Below are 26920 nucleotides of genomic sequence, written 5' to 3'. Positions count from 1 at the left end.
ATTCCTGGACTTGCAAACACCAAACCAGATATGCAAACAAATAGAATCAGACACACAAACAGAGAAAGAAAGACACTTTAGACATTCAAACCAACAAAGATAAATACTTGGACTTGCAAACACCAACCCAGACATGCAAACAGATAGATTTAGACATAAAACAGAAAAAGACAGACACTTTAGACATTCAAATCAACAAAGACAAATATTTGGACTTGCAAAAACCAACCCAGACATGAAAACGAATAGAATCAGACACACAAACAGAGAATGACAGACACTTTAGACATTCAAACCAACAAAGACAAATACTTGGACTTGCAAACACCAACCCAAACATGCGAACAAATAGAATCAGACACACAAACAGAGAAAGACAGAAACTTTAGACATTCAAATCAACAAACACAAATACTTGGACTTGCAAACATCAACCCAGACATGAAAACAAATAGAATCAGACACACAAACAGAGAAAGACAGACACTTTAGACATTCAAACCAACGACGACACATTCTTGGACTTACAAACACCTACCCAGACATGCAAACAAATAGAATCAGACACACAAACAGAGAAAGACAGACACTTTAGACATTCAAACTAACAAAGACAAATATTTGTACTTGCAAACATCAACCCAGACATTCAAACAAATAGATTCAGACAAACAAACAGCAAAAGACAGTCACTTTAGACAATCAAATCAACAAAGATAAATATTTGGACTTGCAAAAACAACCCAGACATGAAAACAAATAGAATCAGACACATAAACAGAAAAATACAGACGCTTTGGACATTCAAAAAAACAAAGACAAATACTTGGACTTGCAAACACCAACCCAGATATGCAAACAAATAGAATCAGACACACAAACAGAGAAAGACAGACACTTTAGACATTCAAACCAACAAAGACACATGCAAACAAAAATAATCAGACACACAAACAGAGAAAGACAGACACTTTGGACATTCAAACCAACAACGACAAATTTCTTGGTCTTGCAAACACCAACCCAGACATGCAAAAAAATAGAACCAGAGACACAAACAGAGAAAGACAGACACTTTAGACGTTCAAACCAATAAAGACAAATTCTTGGACTTGCCAACCCCAACCCAGACATGCAAACACATGGAATCAGACACACAAACAGAGAAGGAAAGACACTTTAGACATTCAAACCAACAAAGAAATACTTGGACATGCAAACACCAAGCAAGACATGTAAACAAATAGAATCAGACACACAAACAGAGAAAGATAGACACTTTAGACATTCAAACCAAAAAAGACAAATACTTGGACTTGCAAACATCAACCCAGACATGAAAACAAATGGAATCAGACATACAAACAGAGAAGGACAGACACTCTAGACATTCAAACCAACAAAGACAAATTATTGGACTTGCAAACAATAAGCCAGACAGGCAAACAAATAGAATCAAACACATAAACAGAGAAAGACAGACACTTTAGACATTCAAACCAACAAAGACAAATAGTTGGACATGCAAACACCAACCCAGACATGTGAACAAATAGAATCAGACACACAAACAGAGAAAGACAAACACTTTAGGCATTCAAACCAATAAAGACAAATTCTTGGACTTGCAAACACCAAACCAGACATGCAAACAAATAGAATCAGACACACAAACATTGAAAGACAGACACTTTAGACATTCAAACCAACAAAGACAAATACTTGGACTTGCAAACATCAACCCAGACATGAAAACAAATGGAATCAGACACACAAACAGAGAAAGACAGACACTCTAGACATTCAAACCAACAAAGACAAATTATTGGACTTGCAAACACTAAGCCAGACATGCAAACAAATAGAATCAAACACATAAACAGAGAAAGACAGACACTTTAGACATTCAAACCAACAAAGACAAATAGTTGGACATGCAAACACCAACCCAGACATGTGAACAAATAGAATCAGACACACAAACAGAGAAAGACACACACTTTAGTCATTCAAACCAATAAAGACAAATTCTTGGACTTGCAAACACCAACCCAGACATGCAAACAAATAGAATCAGACACAAAAACAGTGAAAGATAGACACTTTAGACATCCAAACCATCAAAGACAAATTCTTGGGCTTGCAAACACCATCCCAGACATGCAAACAAATAGAATCAGACACACAAACAGAGAAAGACAGACATTTTATACATTCAAACCATCAAAGACAAATACTTGGACTTGCAAAATCCATTCCAGACATGCAAACAAATAGAATCTGACACACAAACAGAGAAAGACAGACACTTTAGACATTCAAACCAACAAAGACAAATTCTTGGACTTGCAAACACCAACCCAGACATGCAAACAAATAGAATCAGACACACAGACAGAGAAAGACAGACACTTTAGACATTCAAACCAACAATGACAAATTCTTGGACATGGAAACACCAACCCAGACATGCAAACAAATAGAATCAAACGCACAAACAGAGAAAGACAGACACTTTAGACATTCAAACCAACAAAGACAAATTCTTGGACTTGCAAACCCCAACCCAGACATGCAAACAGATAGAATCAAACACATAAACAGAGAAAGACAGACACTTTAGAAATTCAAACCAACAAAGACAAATAGTTGGACATGCAAACACCAACCCAGACATGTGAACAAATAGAATCAGACACACAAACAGAGAAAGACAAACACTTTAGTCATTCAAACCAATAAAGATAAATTCTAGGACTTGCAAACACCAAACCAGACATGCAAACAAATAGAATCAGACACACAAACAGTGAAAGACAGACACTTTAGACATTCAAACCAACAAAGACAAACTCTTGGACTTGCAAACATCAGCCCAGACATGAAAACAAATAGAATCAGACACACAAACAGAGAAAGACAGACACTCTAGACATTCAAACCAACAAAGACAAATTCTTGGACTTGTAAACATCAACCCAACCATGCAAACAAATAGAATCAAACACCCAAACAGAGAAAGACAGACACTTTACCGCGGGAGTCGGATAGTGGTGTAGCCAATAAGTTTCCCGTTATCTAATCAATACATTCTCCCCACCGATTAAGTAATCAATTTCTCAGAAATCCATTTGTCCTAGTCGATTACGCAATCAATTTCTCGGAAATCTAGTTCCTAGTCGATTACGCAATCAATTTCTCGGAAATTCACTTGTCTTAGATCAATACATTCCACACTGATTATGTAAATCAACCCAGTGTCATTACAGCTGGACAAACAACAACAAATCAATTGACCTTGACCTCATTAGACTCGATCGATAATGCTTGAATAAATTATGTCCCGTCAGCGTTAGACTAAATTGTAGATGGCAGCACACGGTCCCGTCAGTATTCTATGCCCATATATGGATTCCTGTCACGAATTGTATTGTCTATTGATATTTTTTCTTTGACGTCACTATGCCCATATATGGAGTCCCGTCACGAATTGTATTGTCTATTGATATTTTTTCTGTGACGTCACTATGCCCATATATCGACTCCCGTCACGACCTCCTGATAGGGTTCTATGCCCATATATGGACTCTCGTCACGAATTGTATTGTCTATTGATATTTTTTCTGTGACGTCACTATGCCCATATATGGACTCCCGTCACGAATTGTATTGTCTATTGATATTTTTTCTGTGACGTCACTATGCCCATATATGGACTCCCGTCACGACCTCTTGATAGGGTTCTATGCCCATATACGGGCTCCCGTCATGAATTGTATTGTCTATTGATATTTTTTCTGTGACGTCACTATGCCCATATATGGACACCTGTCACGAATTGTATTGTCTCATAAAATTTTTTTGTGACGTCACTATGCCCATATATGGACTCACGTCACGAATTGTTTTGTCTAATGATATTTTTTCTCCGACGTCACTATGCCCATATATGGACTCCCGTCACGAATTGTATTGTCTACTGATATTTTTTCTGTGATGTCACTATGCCCATATATGGACTCCCGTCACGAATTGATCAATTTCTCAGAAATTCACTTCGCCTTCGATTACGCAATCAATTTCTCCGAAATCATCTCCCCTAGTCGATTACGCAATCAATTTCTCGGCAATCGTCTCCCCTCGAGGGATTCTAGGCCCATATATGGACTCCCGTTCGGACCTCATCATTGGGTTCTATGCCCATATATGGACTCCCGTCACGAATTGTATTGTCTACTGATATTTTTTCTGTGACGTCACTAGGCCCATATATGGACTCCCGTCACGAATTGTATTGTCTATTGATATTTTTCTGTGACGTCACTATGCCCATATATGGACTCCCGTCACGAATTGTATTGTCTATTGATATTTTTTCTGTGACGTCACTATCCCCATATATGGACTCCCGTCACGAATTGATTAATTTCTCAGAAATTTAGTTCCCCTTCGATTACGCAATTAATTTCTCGGAAATCCTCTCCCCACCGATTACGCAATCGATTTCTCGGAAATCCATTTCCCCTAGGGAGTCTATGCCCAAATATGGTGTGGGGTCACGAACTCATGAGGTTAGGTTAGGTTACGCAATCAATTTCTCGGAAATCCATTTCCCCTAGGGAGTCTATGACCATATATGGTGCCCCGTCGGCATTAAACTTAATTGTAGATGGCAGCACATATTTTCTCTTGGGATTACTTGGGTCATCCCTACTGAGGTATTTTCTGTGGGGGGGGGCATTTTCCGAGGGGCTATTTTCTTGGGGGGGGGGGTAAACATCTATAACCGTAGCATTACACTAGTTTGGGGCAATTTTAGCTCTTTTTTTAGCTTGACTTAACTGCTCAATATAATCCTTTTGTCAGTTAAACTTAATTTTCTAGGTTTCATTACTGGGTGTGGGGGTTGTCAGACGCCAACCTTTCTAAGACCAAAATTTAACTAACACCTGAAAATATCCTACTATTCCGAAACATGTGGCACTTTTCTGGTCATTTCTTTTTTCAAACCTCCCCACCCCATTGAAAAAAAAATCCTGGATACACTCCCTCATACCTAAAAAGTATCCGTGGGTACTCTTTGGTCAACCTAAATCTTTTTTGTCAGTATACTATTACGGCAAAAACGCACAGTATCCAGGGTCGTATCCAGGATTTTTTTTCGGGGGGGATACAAACACAAATTTGGGAAGGGGTGGGTTTCCAAAAACTTCTAAACGCATCACAAATTTGTTTATATTCATTTTTGTTCCGTTTTTACAAGTCGGGCAGACATTTTTGGGGGGGGGGGAGTCAAACCCCTTAACGCCCCCCCCCCCGGATACGGCCTTGACAGTATCTATTTTAAATCAGCTTTTTCCGTGAGATATAGCAAAACTAGAAATACTTAAACAAATTCCATAGAAAAGAAACTTACCCTGACTCTAGACTCCATTAAAAAGTCAGCTATTTTCGTATTTGTAAGTTTTGTTGCTAAATGCTTCTGGCTAAGTTTTCTCGTGCTAATAAAATCACCAGTGCTGCATCTTAAGCCTGAACGTGAAAGTCGTCTATGTATGAAGGCCTAAAATTAATTCACCAGACAGAATATATGTTTTACTCGTAATATAATTCAGTGGATAAAGTACATTAGACCTACCAATTACACAAGTTAATTCCACAGGGAAGATAAAGAGTTAATTGCCAGTTCCATTACTAGGTTTTATGCACCAATTTCATTTCTATGTAATATAAAACGTTTAAGACGGGAGATCCTTCTCAAGTAACATTTCAGAGGCAACGCTATAGCGGTGCCTATAGTAAAGGCCACGCGGCTCAAATGTTTTATTATTATTTTTTTTTAACAGAGGCACTTCATATGGAAGGGGTGGTCGTATAAACTTCAAAGAGGGCTCATTTGATTGGAAATTTAAAGTTCTAGTTCACTTTTTAAGAGTTAAAAGAGTTCGGAGGGCAAATAGCCCCCCCCCACATCCTTTCTTTCCCCAAATGCATCTGGTGAAAATTTTGAGATAGCAATTTTGTTAAAAATAGTTCAAAGGTCAGATAATAAGAAACCGGTGTCGCCACAACATCCAAGGGCCCAAGGACAGGCGTTGTAAGCTATGCTCTTGGGGCACATATGGTTCTTATCGAAGAGATGCTCGTATAAACTAAAGATAGGGCTCATTTGATTGGAAATTCAAATTTCTAGTTCACTTTTTAAGAATCAAAGAAGATCTGGGGGGAACTAGCACCCCACACCCTTTTCCCCCAAACCCATCCGATACAAATTTTGAGATAGCCATTTTTTTAAAGTAGTTCAAAGGTCAGATAACAAAACTCCGGTGTCAACACAACCCCCCAGGGCCCGGGGGCAGGCGTTGTAAGGTATGTCCTGGGGCCGTATATGGTTCTTATGAAAGGGATGCTCGTATAAACTTCAGAGAGGGCTCATTGAAATGGAAATTAAAAGTTCTAGTTCAATTTCTCATAGTAAATCTGATAAAAATGCTAGATAGTCATTTTGTTAAAAATAGTTCAAAGGTCAGATAACAAAAACTCCAGAGTCGACAGAAGTTATGCCCTGGGGGCATATATTATTCTTATGGAAGGGATGCTCTTATAAGCTTCAGAGAGGGCTCATTTGACTGAACATTGACACTTCTAGTTCACATTTTCAGAGTCAAAAGACATCCGAGTGTAACTAGCCCCCCTCCTCACGCCAAAAGGCTTCAATGTTTTATTATTTGTTATTATTTTTTCCACAGGAGTAGTGATAGGTCAATCTATGGTAGCAGAGAGTCCCCCCGCCATACAAGCAGACAGTACTCCCTTTCTGTGTTAATCTAAGATATCAGACAGATAGAAATCCCCATGCCTTAAACATTTATATCTTTGGTTGTTTTTTTATGTTGTAATTAGAATCACCCTTCCATGAAAATTCGTGCTATTCACGAAACCATGGTTTTTGTGTTAAATATCATGTTTTCTGATAGAGTCATGGCCGTTCACATATCTAATGTTAAACATGATTCTTCATTATTGTATGATTATGGGCGTTGACAGAAATGAAAATGGTAAACCATCTGAGGGAATGCTAACTCCTATTCAGAGATACATTTTTTTTTTATTTGGGCAATTCTCATCTGTGTTTGGTATAATACACAATTAACATTTGAACAGTGTTGTAAGGTTCCCTACCCCAATCACAAGGACCCCCTCCCCCCAACTTTTTGCCCCCCTCCAAACACCTGCCTCTAACCCCCTCCCCAACCCACTGCTAACCCCCTCCCCCTCCAACTCCCTCCCTCAGCCCCCGCCCCCCCCCACACTTTTTTTTACCCTTTTTTTTAACTTTTTTTTATAAATCTCTTAGAATGACATGTAACATAAAAACAACAAAAAAATCACATTTAATATTTTCCAATTTCAAAATAAAATGATATAGAAATGTTAGTCGTGACTTTTACTCTTACAAAAATACTGTTTGTAGTAGCACTTTTAAAAAAAAAAATTTTTTTTTTGACTTTTTTTTATAATTTTTGTTTTTTTTTATCAAGTAGAACAGAATATTTTTTGTGCTCTATTTTGATAGCAGTTTCATGAGGATAAAAATCAGTTTAAATGTTTCACGAAGAGAAAAAACCAAAATGAACTTTGAAACATCTTCAGAATGTAACAGTGACAAGGTAAAGCACGACAAGACACTATTTAAATATTCTAACTCTTAGATTTCAACGAAAAAAATCCAAAATAAACTTCGAAACATCCTCAAAATGTAAGAGCGATAATGTAAACCACAACAAAGCACAACATAAATATTAAAACTCTCACACTTCAACGAAAAAAAATCCAAAACTAACTTTGAAACATCAAGAGAATTTAACAGTGACAAGTTACACCATGACAGAACACTACTGAAATATTCCAACTCTTACATTTCAACGAAAAAAACCCAAAATAAACTTTGAAACATTTTCAGAATGTAACAGTGACAAGGTAATCCACGACAAAACACTACTGAAATATTTCAACTCTTACATTTCAACGAAAAAAATACAAAATGAACTTCGAAACATCTTCAGAATGTAACAGTGACATCGTAAACCATGACAAAACACTACTGAAATATTCCAACTCTTACATTTCAACGAAAAAAAGTCCAAAATGAACTATGAAACATCTTCAGAATGATACAGTGACAAGGTAAACCACGAAAAAACACTACTGAAATATTCCAACTTTTACTTTCAACTAAAAAAAAAAATCCAAAATGAACTTTGAAACATCAAGAAAATGTAACAGTGACAAGGTAAACCAAGACAAAACACTACTGAAAGATTCCAAATCTTATATTTCAATGAAAAAAAAATCCAAAATGAACTTTGAAACATCAAGAGAGTTTAACAGTGACAAGGTAAACCATGACAGAACACTACTTAACTATAACAAATCTTACATTTAAACGAAAAAAAAAATCCAAAATGAACTTTGAAACATCTAGATAATGTAGCAGTGACAATATAAACCACGACAAAACACTACTGAAAGATTCCAACTATTATATTTCAATGAAAAAAAAATCCAAAATGAACTTTGAAACATCAAGTGAGTTTAACAGTGACAAAGTAAACCATGACAGAACACTACTGAAAAATACCAACTCTTACATTTCAATGAAATACATCCAAAATTAACTTTGAAATATCTTAAGAATGAAACAGAGACAAGGTAAACCACGACAAAACTCTATGAAAATATTCCAACTCTTGCATTTCAACGAAAAAAAAAATTCCACATGAATTTTGAAACATCTTCAGAATGTAACAGTGACATGGTAAACCATGACAAAACACTACTGAAATATTCCAACTCTTACATTTGAACGAAAGAAAGTCCAAAATGAACTATGAAACATCTTCAGAATGTAACAGTGACAAGGTAAACCACGACAAAACATTAGTGAAATATTTCAACTCTTACATTTCAACGTAAAAAAAAATCCAAAATGAACTTTGAAACATCAAGAGAATGTAAGAGTGACAAGGTAAACCACAACAAAACACTACTGAAATAATCCAACTCTTACACTTCAAGGATAAAAAAAAATATCAAAAATGAACTTTGAAACATCAAGAGAATGTAACAGTGACAAGGTAAACCACGACGAAACAGTACTGAAATATTCCAACTATTACATTTCAACAAAAAAAAAAATCTAAAATGAACTTAGAAACATCTTCAGAATGTCACACACAAACACACAGACACAAACACACAGACACAAACACATAAACACATACACACACTAACACACACACAAACACAAACAATCACAAAAACACAAACAAAAACAAACACACACAAAAACAAACACACACACACACACACTCACACACACACAAATTTACACACACACACACAAAGACACAAAAATAAACACACCCACACACACAAAAACACACACACACAAACACACACACAAACACACACACGCACACACTCACACACAAATACACACAGAGACAAACAAAAACACAAACATAAAACACACAAACACAAACACACAAACACTCATAGAAAAAAAAAAAAAAAAACATAGAAAAAAAAAAACACAAACACAAAAAAAAACAAACACAAACACACAAACAAACAAACACACACAAGCACATACAAACACAAACACACAAACACACACACACACAAACACCACGACAAAACACTACTGAAATATACCAACTCTTATATTTCAATGAAAAAAAAATCCAAAATGAACTTTGAAACATCAAGAAAGTTTAGCAGTGACAAGGTAAACCATGACATAACACTACTGAAATATTCCAACTCTTACATTTCAATGAAAAACATCCAAAATGAACTTTGAAACATCTTAATAATGAAACAGAGACAAGGTAAACCGCGACAAAACACTATTGAAATATTCCAACTCTTGCATTTCAACGGAAAAAAAAAATCCAAAATGAATTTTGAAACATCTTCAGAATGTAACAGTGACATGGGAAAGCATGACAAAACACTACTGAAATATTCCAACTCTTACATTTCAACGAAAAAAGTCCAAAATGAACTATGAAACATCTTCAGAATGTAACAGTGACAAGGTAAACCACGAAAAAACAATACTGAAATATTTCAACTCTTACATTTCAACCAAAAAAAAAATCAAAAATTAACTTTGGAACATCAAGAGAATGTAACAGTGAAAAGGTAAACCACGACAAAACACTACTGAAATAATCCAACTCTTACACTTCAACGAAAAAAAAAAAAAATCAAAAATGAACTTTGAAACATTAAAAGAATGTAACAGTGACAAGGTAAACCACGACAACCACTACTGAAATATTCCAACTCTCACATTTCAACAAAAAAAAAATCTAAAATGAACTTTGAAACATCTTCAGAATGTCACACACAAACACAAACACACACAAACACACACACACACACAAGCACACACAAACACACACACACACACAAACATACACAAACAAACACACACACACACATACACACACACAAAAAAAAACAAACACACACACACACACACAAAAAAAAAAACACATAAAAAAACACACACACACACACACACACACAAACACGCACACAAACACACACAAAAACACAATCAAAAACACACACAAACAAACAAACACACACAAACAAACACACACACACAAACACACAAACACAAACACACACACAAACACACAAACACACAAACAAACAAAAACACAAACACACACACACACAAAAACACACACACACGCACACACAAACACACAAACAAAAAAACAACCAAAAAAACAAACAAAAAAACAAACCAACACACAAAAACAAAAACAAACAAACAAAAACACAAAAAAACACACACACACAAAAACAAAAACAAAAAAAAAAAAAAACAAACACACACAAACAAACACACAAAAACACAAACACAAAAACACACACACACACGTAAACACACACACACAAACACAAACACACACACACACACAAAAACACACACACACAAACACCACGTCAAAACACTACTGAAATATTCCAACTCTTATATTTCAATGAAAAAAAAAATCCAAAATGAACTTTGAAACATCAACAGAGTTTAACAGTGACAAGGTAAACCATGCCAGAACACTACTGAAATATTCCGAATCTTACATTTCAACGAAAAAAAAACGAAATGAACTTTGAAACATCTTAAGAATGAAACAGTGATAAGGTATACCACGACAAAACACTACTGCAAGATTCCAACTCTTGCATTTCAACTAAAAAAATCCAAAATGAACTTTGAAACATCTTCAGAATGTAACAGTGACATGGTAAACCATGACAAAACGCTACTGAAATATTCCAACTCTTACATTTCAACGAAAAGAGTCCAGAATGATCTATGAAACATCTTCAGCATGTAACAATGACAAGTCAAACCATCACAAAACACAACTTACATATTACAACTCTTACATTTAAACGAAAAAAAAAAATCCAAAATGAACTTTGAAACATCAAGAAAATGTAACAATGACAAGATAAACCACGACAAAACACTACTGAAATTTTCCAACTCTTACACTTCAACAAAAAAAAAAATCAAAAATGAACTTTGAAACATCAAGAGAATGTAACAGTGACAAGGTAAACCACGAAAAAAAATTTCTGAAATATTCCAACTCTTACATTTCAACGAAAAAAAAAAATCTAAAATGAACTTCAAAACATCTTCAGAATGTCACACACACACACACACAAAAACACACACACACAAACAAAAAAAAACAAAAACACAAACACACACATACACACAAAAACATAACACACATACACACAAACACACTTACACAAACACACACACAAAAACACAGAAAAACACAAACACACACAAACAAACACACAAAAACCCACAAACAAACACACAAACACACACACAAACACACACACACAAGCACATACACACACAAACACACACACAAACACACACACACACAAACACCACGATAAAACACTACTGAAATATTCCAACTATTATATTTCAATGAAAAAAAAAATCCAAAATGAACTTTGAAACATCAAGAGAGTGTAACAGTGACAAGGTAAACCATGACAGAACACTACTGAAATATACCAACTCTTACATATCAATGGAAAAAATCCAAAATGAACTTTGAAACATCTTAAGAATGAAACAGAGACAAGGTAAACCACGACAAAACACTATTGAAATATTCCAACTCTTGCATTTCAACGAAAAAAAAAAATCCAAAATGAATTTTGAAACATCTTCAGAATGTAACAGTGACATGGTAAACCATGACAAAACACTAGTGAAATATTCCAACTCTTACATTTCAACGAAAAAAGTCAAAAATGAATTTTGAAACATCTTCAGAATGTAACAATGACATGGCAAACCACGACAATAAACTACTGAATTAATCCAACTCTTGCTTTCAAGGAAAAAAAAAATCCAAAATGAACTTTGAAGCCTCAAGAGAATAAAAGAGTGACAAGATATTACACTACATAATACTGATTAAATATTCTGACTCTTGCTCTTAAACGAAAAAAAAAATCAAAAATGAACTTTGAAGCATCATGAGAATGTAGCAGTAACAAGTTAAACCACTATAAACACTACTGAAATGTTCCAACTCTTACATTTAAACAAAAAAAAAAATCTAAAATGAACTGAAACATTTTCAGAATGTCACACACAAACACAAACACACACAAACACACACACACACACAAACACACACACAAAAACATAAAAAAACACACGCACAAACAAAAAAACAAACACACCCACAAAAAAAAAAAAAAACACACACACACACACACACAAAAACACACACACACACAAACACACAAACACACATACACACAAACAAACACAAACAAACACAAACACACAAACACACAAAAACAAAACCACACAAACAAACAAACACACACACACAAACACACACACACACCCAAATACAAACAGAAACACACACACAAACACAAACACACACAAATACACACAAACACACACACACAAACACAAACACACACACACAAAAACACATCCACACACACAAACACCACGTCAAAACACTACTGAAATATTCCAACTCTTATATTTCAATTAAAAAAAAAATCCAAAATGAACTTTGAAACATCAACAGAGTTTAACAGTGACAAGGTAAACCATGCCAGAACACTACTGAAATATTCCGAATCTTACATTTCAACGAAAAAAGAACGAAATGAACTTTGAAACATCTTAAGAATGAAACAGTGATAAGGTAAACCACGACAAAACACTACTGAAAGATTCCAACTCTTGTATTTCAACTAAAAAAATCCAAAATGAACTTTGAAACATCTTCAGAATGTAACAGTGACATGGTAAACCATGACAAAACACTACTGAAATATTCCAACTCTTACATTTCAACGAAAAAAAGTCCAAATGAACTTAGAAACATCTTCAGAATGTCACAGTGACAAGGTAAACCACGACAAAACACAACTGACATATTCCAACTCTTACATTTCAACGAAAAAAAAAAATCCAAAATGAACTTTGAAACATCAAGAGAATGTAACAGTGACAAGGTTAACCACAACAAAACACTACTGAAATAATCCAACTCTTACACTTCAACAAAAAAAAAATAATCAAAAATGAACTTTGAAACATCAAGAGAATGTAACAGTGACAAGGTAAACCACGAAAAAAAATTTCTGAAATATTCCAACTCTTACATTTCAACGAAAAAAAAAATATAAAATGAACTTTAAAACATCTTCAGAATGTCACACACAAACACACACACACAAACACAAACACACACAAAAACACTAACACAAACACACACACAAACACACACACAAACACACACAAAAACACAAACACACACACACACACACAAACAAACACAAACACACAAAAAAACAAAAACACACAAAAAAACACACAAAAAAAACACACAAACACAAACACACACTTTCAAACACACATACACACACACACACACAAAACCACACACACAAACAGACGCACAAACACACACACCCACACACACAAACATACACACACAAACACACACACACAAACAAACAAACACACACAAACACACACAAAAAAACAAAAACACACACACACAAACACAAAAAAAAACACAAACACACACACACACAAAAACACAAACAAAAAAAAACACACAGACAAAAACACAAACACACACACACACACACACAAACACAAACACACAAAAACAAATAAACACATACAAAAACACACAGACAGAAACAAACACACAGACAAACAAAAACACACATAAACACACAAACAAAAACACACACACACACACACAAACACACACACACACAAACACACACAAACACACACACACAAAACAAAAACAAACACACACACACAAAAAAACACAAAAGCACACACACACAAACAAACACACGCAAACAACGTGTTTGTGTGTGTTTGTTTGTGTGTGTGTTTGTGTTTGTGTGTTTGTGTGTGAGTGTGTGTTTGTGTTTGTGTGTGTGTGTTCTTTTGTGTGTGTAAGTGTTTGTTTTTGTGTGTCTTTTTTTTTTTTTGTGTGTTTGTTTTTGTTTTTTTGTGTGTGTTTGTTTTTTTTTGTGTTTGTTTGTTTGTGTGTTTTTGTGTTTTTGTGTGTGTGTGTGTGTGTTTGTGTGTGTGTTTGTTAGTGTGTGACATTCTGAAGATGTTTCAAAGTTCATTTTGATTTTTTTTTTTCATTGAAGTGTAAGAGTTGGACTATTTCAGTAGTGTTTTGTTGTGGTTTACCTTGTCACTGTTACATTTTCTTAATTTTTCAAAGTTCATTTTGGATTTTTTTTTGTTGAACTGTAAGAGTTGCATTATTACAGTAGTGTTTTGTAGTGATTTACCTTGTCACTGTTACATTCTCAAGATGTTTCAAAAGTTCATTTTGGATTTTTTTTCGTTGAAATGTAAGGGTTGGAATATTTCAGTAGTCTTTTGTCAGGGTTTATCATGTCACTGTTACATTTTGAAGATGTTTCAAAGTTAATTTTGGATTCATTTCATTCAAATGCAATAGTTGGAATCTTTCAGTAGTGTTTTGTCGTGGTTTACCTTATCACTGTTTCATTCTTAAGATGTTTCAAAGTTCATTTTGTACTTTTTTCGTTGAAATGTAAGATTCGGAATATTTCAGTAGTGTTCTGGCATGGTTTATCTTGTCACTGTTAAACTCTCTTGATGTTTCAAAGTTCATTTTGGATTTTTTTTTTCATTGAAATATAAGAGTTGGAATATTTCAATAGTGTTTTGTCGTGGTGTTTTTGTGTGTGTGTGTGTGTATTTGTTTGTGTGTGTGTGTGTTTGTTTGTGTGTTTTTGTGTGTTTGTGTGTGTGTGTGTGTTTGTGTTACATTATCTTGACGTTACAAAGTTCAATTTGGATTTTTTTTCGTTGAAATGTAAGAGTTGGAATATTTCTGTATTGTTCTGTCATGGGTTACCTTGTCACTGTTAAACTCGCTTGATCTTTCAAAGTTCATTTTGGATTTTTTTTTTCATTAAAATATAAGAGTTGGAATCTTTCAATAGTGTTTCGTCGGGGTTCACCTTGTCACTGTTACATTGTCTTGATGTTTCAAATTTCATTTTGGATTTTTTTATTTCGTTGAAATGTAAGAGATGGACTATTTCAGTAGTGTTTTGTCGTGGTTTACCTTGTCACTGTTACATTCTGAAGATGTTTCAAAGTTCATTTTGTTTTTTTGTTGAAATGTAAGAGTTGGAATATTTCAGTAATGTTTTGTCGTGGATTACTTTGTCACTGTTACATTCTGAAAATGTTTCAAAGTTCATATTGGATATTTTTCGTTGAAATGTAAGAGTTGGAATATTTCAATAGTGTTCTGTCATGGTTTACCTTGTCACTGTTAAACTCTCTTTATGTTTCATAGTTCATTTTGGATTTTTTTTTTATTGAAATACAAGAGTGGAATAGAAATGTAAGAGTTGGAATCTTTCAGTAGTGTTTTGTCGTGGTTTACCTTATCACTGTTACATTTTGAAGATGTTTCAATGGTCGTTTTGTTTTTTCTTTTTCGTTGAAGTCTAAGAGTTGCAGTATTTCAGTAGTATTTTGTGGTGATTTACCTTGTCACTGTTAAATTCTGGAAATGTTTCAAAGTTCATTTTGGATTTATTTTGTTGAATTGTAGAGTTGGAATATTTCAGTAGTGTTTTGTCGTGGTTTACCTTGTCACAGTTACATTCTGAAGATGTTTCAAAGTATCATTTTGGTTTTTTCTCTTCGTGAAACATTTAAACTGATTTTTCTCCTCATGAAACTGCTAGCAAAATAGCGCAAAAAAATCTTCGTTTCTACTTTATCAAAAAACAAAAAAAATAAAGTTGAATAATTTCAAAGTCCAAAAAAATTTAGTTTAAAAAAAAAGTACTACTACAAACATTATTTTTGTAATAGTAAAAGTCACGACTAACATTTCTATATCATTCTCATTTTGAATTTGGAAAATATTAAATGTGTTTTTTTTGTTGTATTTATGTTACATGTCACTCTAAGAGATGTAAAAAAAAGTTGAAAAAAGGGTAAAAAAAGTTCGGAGGGGGGGGGTGGGGGTCGGAGGGAGGAGGGTTGGAGGGGGGGGGGTTAGCAGTGGTTTGAAGAGGGGGTTAGGGGGAGTCGGGGAGGGCAAAAAGTTGGGGGGGGGGGTTCTTGTGGTTGGGGTAGGAGACCTTAAAACACTGTTCAAATGGTACTTGTGAATTATACCAAACACAGTTGAGAATCGCCCAAATAAAAAAAAAATATGTATCTCTGAATAGGAGTTAGTATTCCTTCAGATGGTTTACCATTTTCGTTTCTGTCAACGCCTATAATCATACCATAATGAAGAATCATGTTTAACATTAGATATGTAAACGGCCATGACTCTATCAGAAAACCTGATATTTAACACCAAAACCATGGTTTCGTGAACAGCACGAATTTTCATGGTAGGCTGATTCTGGTTACAACATAACAAAAAAACAACCAAAGATATGAATTTTTAAAACATGGTGATTTCTATCTGTCTGATATCTTAGATTAACACAGAAAGAGAGTACTGTCTGCTCGTATGGCGGGGGGACTCTCTGCTACCTTAGATTAACCTTTCACTACTCACAGGCACTGGAACGGGTCGTCGTATAAACTTTTGAGGGGGCTCATTCAATTGGAAATACGAAGTTCTAGAGCCCTTTAAGAGTCAAAAGTGATCAAAGGGCAAATAGCCCCCCACCTCGCGCTTTTTTCCCCAAATACATCCGAAAAATTTTTGACATAGCCATTTTGTCAAAAATTAATTAAAAAAATTTTTTCCACAAAATAAGTTTTTCAAAGAAAAGTAAAGAACTTCACTTAACAAAAAATGAGCAAAAATAAAATGAAATAATCTACCAAGTGTGAAACTACCAGAAATCAGCATCGATAAATAAATTTAACCCAAAACGAACAGAAATTACAATAATTAACCGATTCAAACTCAAAACGAGCAGAAATTAACATAAGTTGGGCGCAAAACCCATATGCTTTCCCAAGGCCAGAACAAAATTTGCACTTAACTGAAAACATATAAATTTTTACTTTTATAACTTTAATAAATCAAATAATATTAACATCTTAATTACTAAATTTCAGTATATGTATATTAAACTGACAATGCACATTCATTTGTATTTTTTAAGTAAAGTGCGAATTTTGTTCTGGCCTTGGGAAGGCATAGGGGTTTTGCGCCAAACTTATGTTATTTTCTGCTCGTTTTGAGTTTGACTCGGTTATTTATTGTAATTTCTGTTTGTTTGAGTTTCATTTATTTATCGATGCGGATTTGTGGTAGTTTCACGCTTGGTAGATTATTTGATTTTATTTTTGCTCATTTTTTGTTAAAAGGAGTTCTTTACTTTTCTTTGAAAAACTTATTTTTTGGAAAAAGTTTTTCTAATTAGTTTCTGTTCGTTTTATATTGACATAGTCTTTTCAGAGAAAAAGAAGATAATACTTTAAATCTTTTTGTTTTTTAAGACTTTATAGTTTGGCCTGCTATTTATATGCTGGAGAAAAATTTTCATTAATTTTTAGCAACATACACCCTTTTAAAAATCTGGACAAAAATAGTACTGTTTAATTTAGTTTCATACCTCCTCTAGTTGCTCTAAAATGGAAAACTTAACACCATTCACCAAAATGTCTGTTTACTTTCTTTATAGCTTGGATACACTTACCCTACTTGTAGTGGGTTAAATTTTAAGAGCAGAAGTAGCCCCAAAAGTTTGAACATAATACCCTCAGTTGTTTTTGGGATACTGCTGAAATTCCTTGTTGGGAATTAGCATTATAACAGTGCATTTTGATTTAATCTTAAGACAACATTTAGTTTTTAAACATTATGGGCAAATGGTAGGGAGGGCGTGGGAGGTTGGGAGTGGAAGGGGGATTAGTTGCCCTCCAATCACTTTCGACTATTAAAAAGGGCATAAGCCCTTTCTATTTTCAATTGAATAAGCCCTTTTCGAAGTTCCCAGTAGTATCCATATACACAGTATCACGAACACATTCACGAACACATTCACGAATACATTCAAGCGTACATGGAATTGCGCAAGAAAAACCCATGCTTGAGACACTGTATTTACACGTGAACATTTTAAAAAGATAATCTGCCTTGGAAACAGTTTGATGTGTTCGGGGACATTACGTTCCTTGGTGTTGATTGACATTTGCAAAAAAGGGGTAATTAGTGAGAGGATAATTTTTTAACATGAAATCTCTGAATAAAATATTTTCAGAGCATGTACTTATGGATACCTTTCCAAGCAAGATGGTTAAACAGGCTTTTACAATCGGAAATGTTTGATTAACATTTGCAAAAACGGGGTAATGGGATTTGCGTATGGGAAGAGATGGGGTGATTGTTTACTGCATAATACACAAGTGATGTTTTGGAGAGTATTGCCAATTTAAATCAGTTTAGAAATAAAAAAAAAATTAACAAGAAATGGCTGAACAGTGTTTTGAGGGAGATTGGTTGCATGGAGGGTTGAGTTGCACGAGGGTTCAGTTAAAGGGGGTACAGTTACACGGGGGTTTAGTTAAATGGGGTCGAGTTGCACGAGGGTTCAGTAGCCCGAGGGTTCAGTAGCACGGAGGTTCAGTTGTACGGGGTTTCGGTTATACAGGGGTTCAGTTACATGGGGGGTTCAGTTGCACGGGGGTTTAGTTAAATGGGGCTTGAGTTGCACGGGAGTTGAGTTACAAGAGGGTTCAGTTGCACGGGGGGTTCAGTTACATGCGGATTCAGTTACACGGGGATTAGTTAAATGCGGTTCAGTTGCATAGTCTCGTTGGAAAAAATTAGAGTTCATACTTAAACAGTTCTATTAAAAGTTATTTTTATGGAAATGCTTTTACAATCGGAAATGTTTGATTAACATTTGCAAAAACAGGGTAATGGGATTTGCGAATTGGAGGAGAGTGGGGTGATTGTGTACTGTATAATACACAAGTGATGTTTTGGAGAGTATTGTCAATTTAAAATAGTTTAGAAATAAAAAAAAATTAACAAAAAATGGTTGAAAAGTGTTTTGAGGGAGATGGGTTGCAGAGAGGGTTGAGTTGCACGAGGGTTCAGTTAAAGGGGGTACAGTTACAAGGGGGTTTAATTAAATGGGGTCGATTTGCACGAGGGTTCAGTAGCACGAGGGTTCAGTAGCACGAGGGTTCAGTAGCACGGAGGTTCAGTTGTACGGGGTTTCGGTTATACAGGGGTTCAGTTACATGGGGAGTTCAGTTGCACGGGGGAGTAGTTAAATGGGGCTTGAGTTGCACGGGAGTTGAGTTGCACGAGGGTTCAGTTGCACGGGGGTTCAGTTACATGCGGATTTAGTTACACGGGGATTAGTTAAATGCGGTTGAGTTGCATAGTCTCGTTGGAAAAAATTGGAGTTCATACTTAAACAGTTCTATTAAGAGCTATTTTTATGGAATGGCTTTTACAATCGGAAATGTTTGATTATCATTTGCAAAAAGGGGGTAATAGGATTTGCGAATTGGAGGAGATGGGGTGATTTTGTACTGTATAATACACAAGTGATGTTTTGGAGAGTATTGTCAATTTAAAATAGTTTAGAAATAAAAAAAAATTAACAAGAAATGGCTGAAAAGTGTTTTGAGGAGATGGGTTGCATGGAGGGTTGAGTTGCACGAGGGTTCAGTTAAAGGGGGTACAGTTACACGGGGGTTTAGTTAAATGGGGTCGAGTTGCACGAGGGTTTAGTAGCACGATGGTTCAGTAGCACGGAGGTTCAGTTGTACGGGGTTTCGGTTATACAGGGGTTCAGTTACATGGGGGGTTCAGTTGCACGGGGGTTTAGTTAAATGGGGCTTGAGTTGCACGGGAGTTGAGTTGCACGAGGGTTCAGTTGCAAGGGGGGGGGGGGTTCAGTTACATGCAGATTCAGTTACACGGGGATTAGTTAAATGCGGTTGAGTTGCATAGTCTCGTTGGAAAAAATTGGAGTTCATACTTAAACAGTTCTATTAAGAGCTATTTTTATGGAAATGCTTTTACAATCGGAAATGTTTGATTAACATTTGCAAAAAGGGGGTAATGGGATTTGCGAATTGGAGGAGATGGGGTGATTGTTTACTGTATAATACACACAAGTGATGTTTTGGAGAGTATTGTCAATTTAAAAAAGTTTAGAAATAAAAAAAATTTAACAAGAAATGGCTGAAAAGTGTTTTGAGGGAGATGGGTTGCATGGAGGGTTGAGTTGCACGAGGGTTCAGTTAAAGGGGGTACAGTTACACGGGGGTTTAGTTAAATGGGGTCGAGTTGCATGAGGGTTTAGTAGTACGAGGGTTCAGTAGCAGAGATTGGATGGCTCAGACTAGTGATAGTGCTGTACTGTGGTACGAATTGCTTGTGAAAAACCCAAACGAATTAGTTGAAAATAAAGTTTTAACAAGAAACGTCTGAAAAGTATTTTTTTGGGGGGTGGGGGCGATGACAGAGTGGATGTCTTGGACTAGTTATAGTGCTGTACTCTGGCATGAATTGTTTTCGAAAACCCGGATGAATTAGTTGAAAATAAAGTTTTAACAAGAAATGTCGGAAAAGCATTTTTTTGGGGGGGATCTGAGCTAATTAGGGTTTTTGACCGTAAACTCTAGTTTTTTGCAAGAAAATTATGGAAAATACGATTCTCTGGTTCAAATGTGAAACTTAAGTCCTTTTTAGGATCGAAAAAATAAAACTATTTCTGTAAAATCTGAACTAATAATTCAATTTTTTTTTTACTTCAGCCTTTTATTAATATCAATGATTAACTTTGGACATTTTGAATCTGTTCCATAAAATAGTTCACCATGTTCTCTCTTGATATTGTAGTTATTGTCTTCTCTTAGTTCGTAATCAGTAGAATAATCATTATTCCATTTTGAATCATATACAATTTTTACTGGTGTCTCATGAACAGGCTCAATATGCTTTTAGTCTTTGCTATTATTTGATTCATTGACTGGTTGATCAATGCCAGTAATGTTCGCTGGTGCTTTGTTCTTCATCGTTTCATCTTTATATTCCGTAGTGATATTTTTCGACAATGCCATTTTTATTTTTCTGGCAATTTCACTGTCTATTAACACATTATTTTTACACGGGTAACAGTTTCGGCACGTAAACAAGATATGGTTTACGATATTAGTAGCAGAGTAGGCCTTTCTTTTATTAGCCTTCCGTTGAATGCTAATACCCGAAAGCTGATGATTGGATGTATCCGTAGGTAATGTGTTACCTGCAGCAGTAGCAAGGAGTTGTCCTCTATCATCAACAATTATTTTTATGTTAGCATTCTCTTTGAGTGCAATCATCTCTGGAGATCTCAATCTCGCATAATCACAATCATAAGAGTTGAATTTTTTCGGTATACCAAAGAAGTTTAATTCCTTACTGTCATGACAATGCATGCATACATTTCCAATAGTGCTACCACTTGTACTGGTTTCATAGTTTAAATAATTCTCCTTGTCGGCATTCAATGCTACAATAACCTTGTTATGTGAACACACTCTATTAAAATGTTCCATCTTCACTTTTTTTAAAAAAAGATATGACTTATGTGTTTATCGTTCCACTGCGTAAAAAATACGGATTTAATACATGCAGTAGACTAGGTAGTGACGATAAGCGGTCATAGAATACCAGTGGGAAAGCCACATCGTGTCTCTGACCAATCATAGAGCACAATTGTTAGAACCGTAAGCATATTTTGACATTTTAAGATACATACAAAAATGAAAAAAAATAAATAAAGTTGAAAAATTTCGAAGTTTTAATAAAAAAATAGTTTGTTTTTATGAAAAAAAATTGAATTATTAGTTCAGATTTTACAGAAATAGTTTTATTTTTTCAATCCTAAAAAGGACTTAAGTTTCACATTTGAACCAGAGAATTGTATTTTCCATAATTTTCTTGTAAAAAACTAGAGTTTACGGTCAAAAACCCTAATTAGCTCAGATCCCCCCCAAAAAATACTTTTCAGACATTTCTTATTAAAACTTTATTTTCAACTAATTCATCCGGGTTTTCGAAAGCAATTCATGCCAGAGTACAGCATTATATCTAGTCTAAGACATCCACTCTGTCATCGCCCCCCCCCCCCAAAAAAATACGTTTCAGACGTTTCTTGTTAAAACTTTATTTTCAAATAATTCGTTTGGGTTTTTAACAAGCAATTCGTACCACAGTACAGCACTATCACTAGTCTGAGCCATCCAATCTCTGCTACTGAACCCTCGTACTACTAAACCCTCATGCAACTCAACCGCATTTAACTAAACCCCCTTGTAACTGTCTCCTCTTTAACTGAACCCTTGTGCAACTCAAACCTCCATGCACCCCATTAACCTCAAAACACTTTTCAGCCATGTCTTGTTAATTTTTTTTTATTTCTAAACTTTTAAATTGACAATACTCTCCAAAACATCACTTGTGTGTATTATACAATACACAATCACCCCATCTCCTCCAATTCGCAAATCCCATTACCCCCTTTTTGCAAATGTTAATCAAACATTTCCGATTGTAAAAGCATTTCCATAAAAATAGCTCTTAATAGAACTGTTTAAGCATGAACTCCAATTTTTTCCAACGAGACTATGCAACTCAACCGCATTTAACTAATCCCCATGTAACTTAATCCGCATGTAACTGACCCCCCCCCCGTGCAACTGAACCCTCGTGCAACTCAACTCCCGTGCAACTCAAGCCCCATTTAACTAAACCCCCGTGCAACTGAACCCCTCCTGTAACTGAACCCCTGTATAACCGAAACCCCGTACAACTGAACCTCCGTGCTACTGAACAATCGTGCTACTGAACCCTCGTGCAACTAAACACAATTTACCTACACCCCCGTGCAACTGTACCCCCTCTAACTGACCCCTCGTGCAACTCTACCCGTCCTGCAAGCCCTCCCCCTAAAAACGCTTTTCAGCACGTTCTTATTAATTTGCTTTGCATTTATGAACTATTTTAAATCGACAACACTGTCCAAAACATTACGTGTGTATTATACAGTACTCAATCACCCCATCTCCTCCAATTTGCAAATCCCATTACCCCCTTTTTGCAAATGTTAATCAAACATTTCCGATTGTAAGAGCATTTCCATAAAAATAGCTCTTAATGGAACTGTTTAAGTATGAACTCCAATTTTTTCCAACGAGACTATGCAACTCAACCGCATTTAACTAATCCCCGTGTAACTGAATCCGCATGTAACTGAACCCCCGTGCAACTGAACCCTCGTGCAACTCAACTCCCGTGCAACTCACGCCCCATTTAACTACACCCCCGTGCAACGGAACCCCCCATGTAACTGAACCCCTGTATAACCGAAACCCCGTACAACTGAACCCCCGTGCTACTGAACCCTCGTACTACTAAACCCTCGTGCAACTCGATCCCATTTAACTAAAACCCCGTGTAACTGTACCCCCTTTAACTGAACCCTCGTGCAACTCAACCCTCCATGCAACCCATCTCCCTCAAAACACTTTTCAGCCATTTCTTGTTAAATTTTTTTTATTTCTAAACTATTTTAAATTGACAATACTCTCCAAAACATCACTTGCGTATTATACAGTACACGATCACCCCATCTCCTCCAATTCGCAAATCCCATTACCCCCTTTTTGCAAATGTTAATCAAACATTTCCGATTGTAAAAGCTTTTCCATAAAAATAGCTCTTGATAGAACTGTTTAAGTATGAACTCCAATTTTTTCCAATGAGACTATGCAACTCAACCGCATTTAACTAATCCCCATGTAACTGAATCCGCATGTAACTGAACCCCCCGTGCAACTGAACCCTCGTGCAACTCAACTCCCGTGCAACTCAAGCCCCATTTAACTAAACCCCCATGCAACTGAACCCCCCCCCCCCATGTAACTGAACCCCTGTATAACCGAAACCCCGTACTACTGAACCTCCGTGCTACTGAACCCTCGTGCTACTGAACCCTCGTGCAACTCGACCCCATTTAACTAAACCCCCGTGTAACTTTACCCCCTTTAACTGAACCCTCGTGTGACTCAACCCTCCATGCAACCCATCTCCCTCAAAACACTTTTCATCCATTTCTTGTTAAATTTTTTTTATTTCTAAACTATTTTAAATTGACAATACTCTCCAAAACATCACTTGTGTATTATACAGTACAAAATCACCCCATCTCCTCCATTTCGCAAATCCCATTACCCTGTTTTTGCAAATGTTAATCAAACATTTCCGATTGTAAAAGCATTTCCATAAAAATAGCTCTTAATAGAACTGTTTAAGTATGAACTCCAATTTTTTCCAACGAGACTATGCAACTCAACGGCATTTAACTAATCCCCGTGTAACTGAATCTGCATGTAACTGAACCCCCGTGCAACTGAACCCTCGTGTAACTCAACTCCCGTGCAACTCAAGCCCCATTTAACTAAACCCCCGTGCAACTGAACCCCCCATGTCACTGACCCCCTGTATAATCGAAACCCCGTACAACTGAACCTCCGTGCTACTGAACCCTCGTGCTACTGAACCCTCGTGCAACTCAACCCCATTTAACTAAACCCCCGTGTAACTATACCCCCTTTAACTGAACCCTCGTGCAACTCAACCCTCCATGCAACCCATCTGCCTCAAAACACTTTTCAGCCATTTCTTGTTCATTTTTTTTTATTTCTAAACTATTTTAAATTGACAATACTCTCCAAAACATCACTTGTGTATTATACAGTACACAATCACCCCATCTCCTCCAATTCGCAAATCCCATTACCCCATTTTTGCAAATGTTAATCAAACATTTCCGATTGTAAAAGCATTTTTAACCATATTGCTTGGTAAGGTATCCATAAGTACATGCTCTGAAAATATTTTATTCAGAGATTTCATGTTAAAAAATTATCCTATCACTAATTACCCCTTTTTTGCAAATGTCAATCAACACCAAGGAACGTAATTTCCCCGAACACATCAAACTGTTTCCAAGGCAGATTATCTTTTTAAAATGTTCACGTGTAAATACAGTGTCTCAAGCATGGGTTTTTCTTGCGCAATTCAATGTACGCTTGAATGTATTCGTGAATGTGTTCGTGAATGTGTTCGTGATACTGTGTATATGGATACTACTGTTCCCACGACAACTCCTTCGATACGAAGGGCCCTGGTCTAAACAACAAAAACAACAAAAAATAATACATTATACCCATATCGATCTTTACGATAAAAATGTCAAGCCTTCCAATCACTTTCAACTATTAAAAAAGGTACTAGGCCTTTCAATTTCCAATCGAATGAGCCCTTTTGGAAACGACAGCGCTTTCTATAATAGCCTTATATGCCCCAAGGGCATAAATTATAACCCTTACCTTAAGATCTGTTTGGGTGGTTGTCATCCTCTAAGACCAAATTTCCAGAACTTTCAACTACGTTAAACAAAAGGGCTATCTCAAAATTTTGATTGGATGTGTTTGGGAAATGGTGGGCGTGAGAGGGGCGGCAATCGCTCTCCAATCACTTTCAACTATTGAAAATGGCCCTAGCCCTTTTAATTTCCAATCAAATGAGCCCTTTTGAAGTTTCTACGACAAAACGTTCAATAAAAATCTTATATACCCCCAGGTTATAACTTAAAACCCTTTCCCTGAGTGCGGAGGAAGGTGTAATTCTCAAAGATCTAATTTCCACAACTTTCAACTACGTTGAACAAAATGGATATCTGAAAATTTTGATTGGATGCGCTTGGAGGAGTGGTGGGCGTGAGAGGGGGGCAAGTTACCCTCCAATCACTTTCGACTATTACAAAGGGCACTAGCCCTCTCAATTTCAAATTGAATAAGCCCCTTTTGAAGTTTTACGTCAACTCTATCTATAAAACCTTATATGCCCCCTGGGCATAACTTACAACCTTTGCCCTTCGGGGTCTGGGGGGTTTGTCATCCTTAAATACATAATTTCCAGAACTTTAAACTGCGTTGAACAAAATGGCTATCTCTAAACTTTGATTGAATTTTTTGGGGAAACGGTGGGCGTAAGAGGGGGGTTAATTACTCTCCACTCACTTTCGACTATTAAAAAGGGCAATTTCAATTTCCAATCAAATTGCCGTTTTTGAAATTTCTATAACAAATTTCTATATAAACTTTATATGCCCCCAGGGAATAACTTACAACCCTTGCAATGAGGGCTCTGAGGGGGTTATCATCCTAAATGACCCAATTTCAAGAACTTTCAACTATGTTGAACAAAATGGATATCTCACAATTTTGATTGGATGTGTTTGGGAA

At 35.9% G+C, this 26920-nt stretch overlaps 1 protein-coding gene across 1 annotated transcript in view; it reads right to left on the bottom strand.

The window, feature by feature from the left end:
- Positions 1 to 26920, bottom strand: part of LOC148939419 (uncharacterized) — a 353303-nt gene that overhangs the window by 171100 nt on the left and 155283 nt on the right. The window contains exon 5 of the mRNA XM_089106560.1: positions 5417 to 5563. Coding sequence (XP_088962686.1) covers positions 5417 to 5563 — 147 coding nt within the window. The remainder of the gene's footprint in view (positions 1 to 5416; positions 5564 to 26920) is intronic.

This window comes from Artemia sp. Qi Xiang Cuo, chromosome 21 (assembly GCF_049724085.1).
Source record: "Artemia sp. Qi Xiang Cuo chromosome 21, ASM4972408v1, whole genome shotgun sequence".
NCBI classification, from domain to species: domain Eukaryota; kingdom Metazoa; phylum Arthropoda; class Branchiopoda; order Anostraca; family Artemiidae; genus Artemia; species Artemia sp. Qi Xiang Cuo.
The sequence above is the reverse complement of the archived record's forward strand: the minus strand, read 5'-3'. Positions and strand labels throughout refer to the sequence as shown.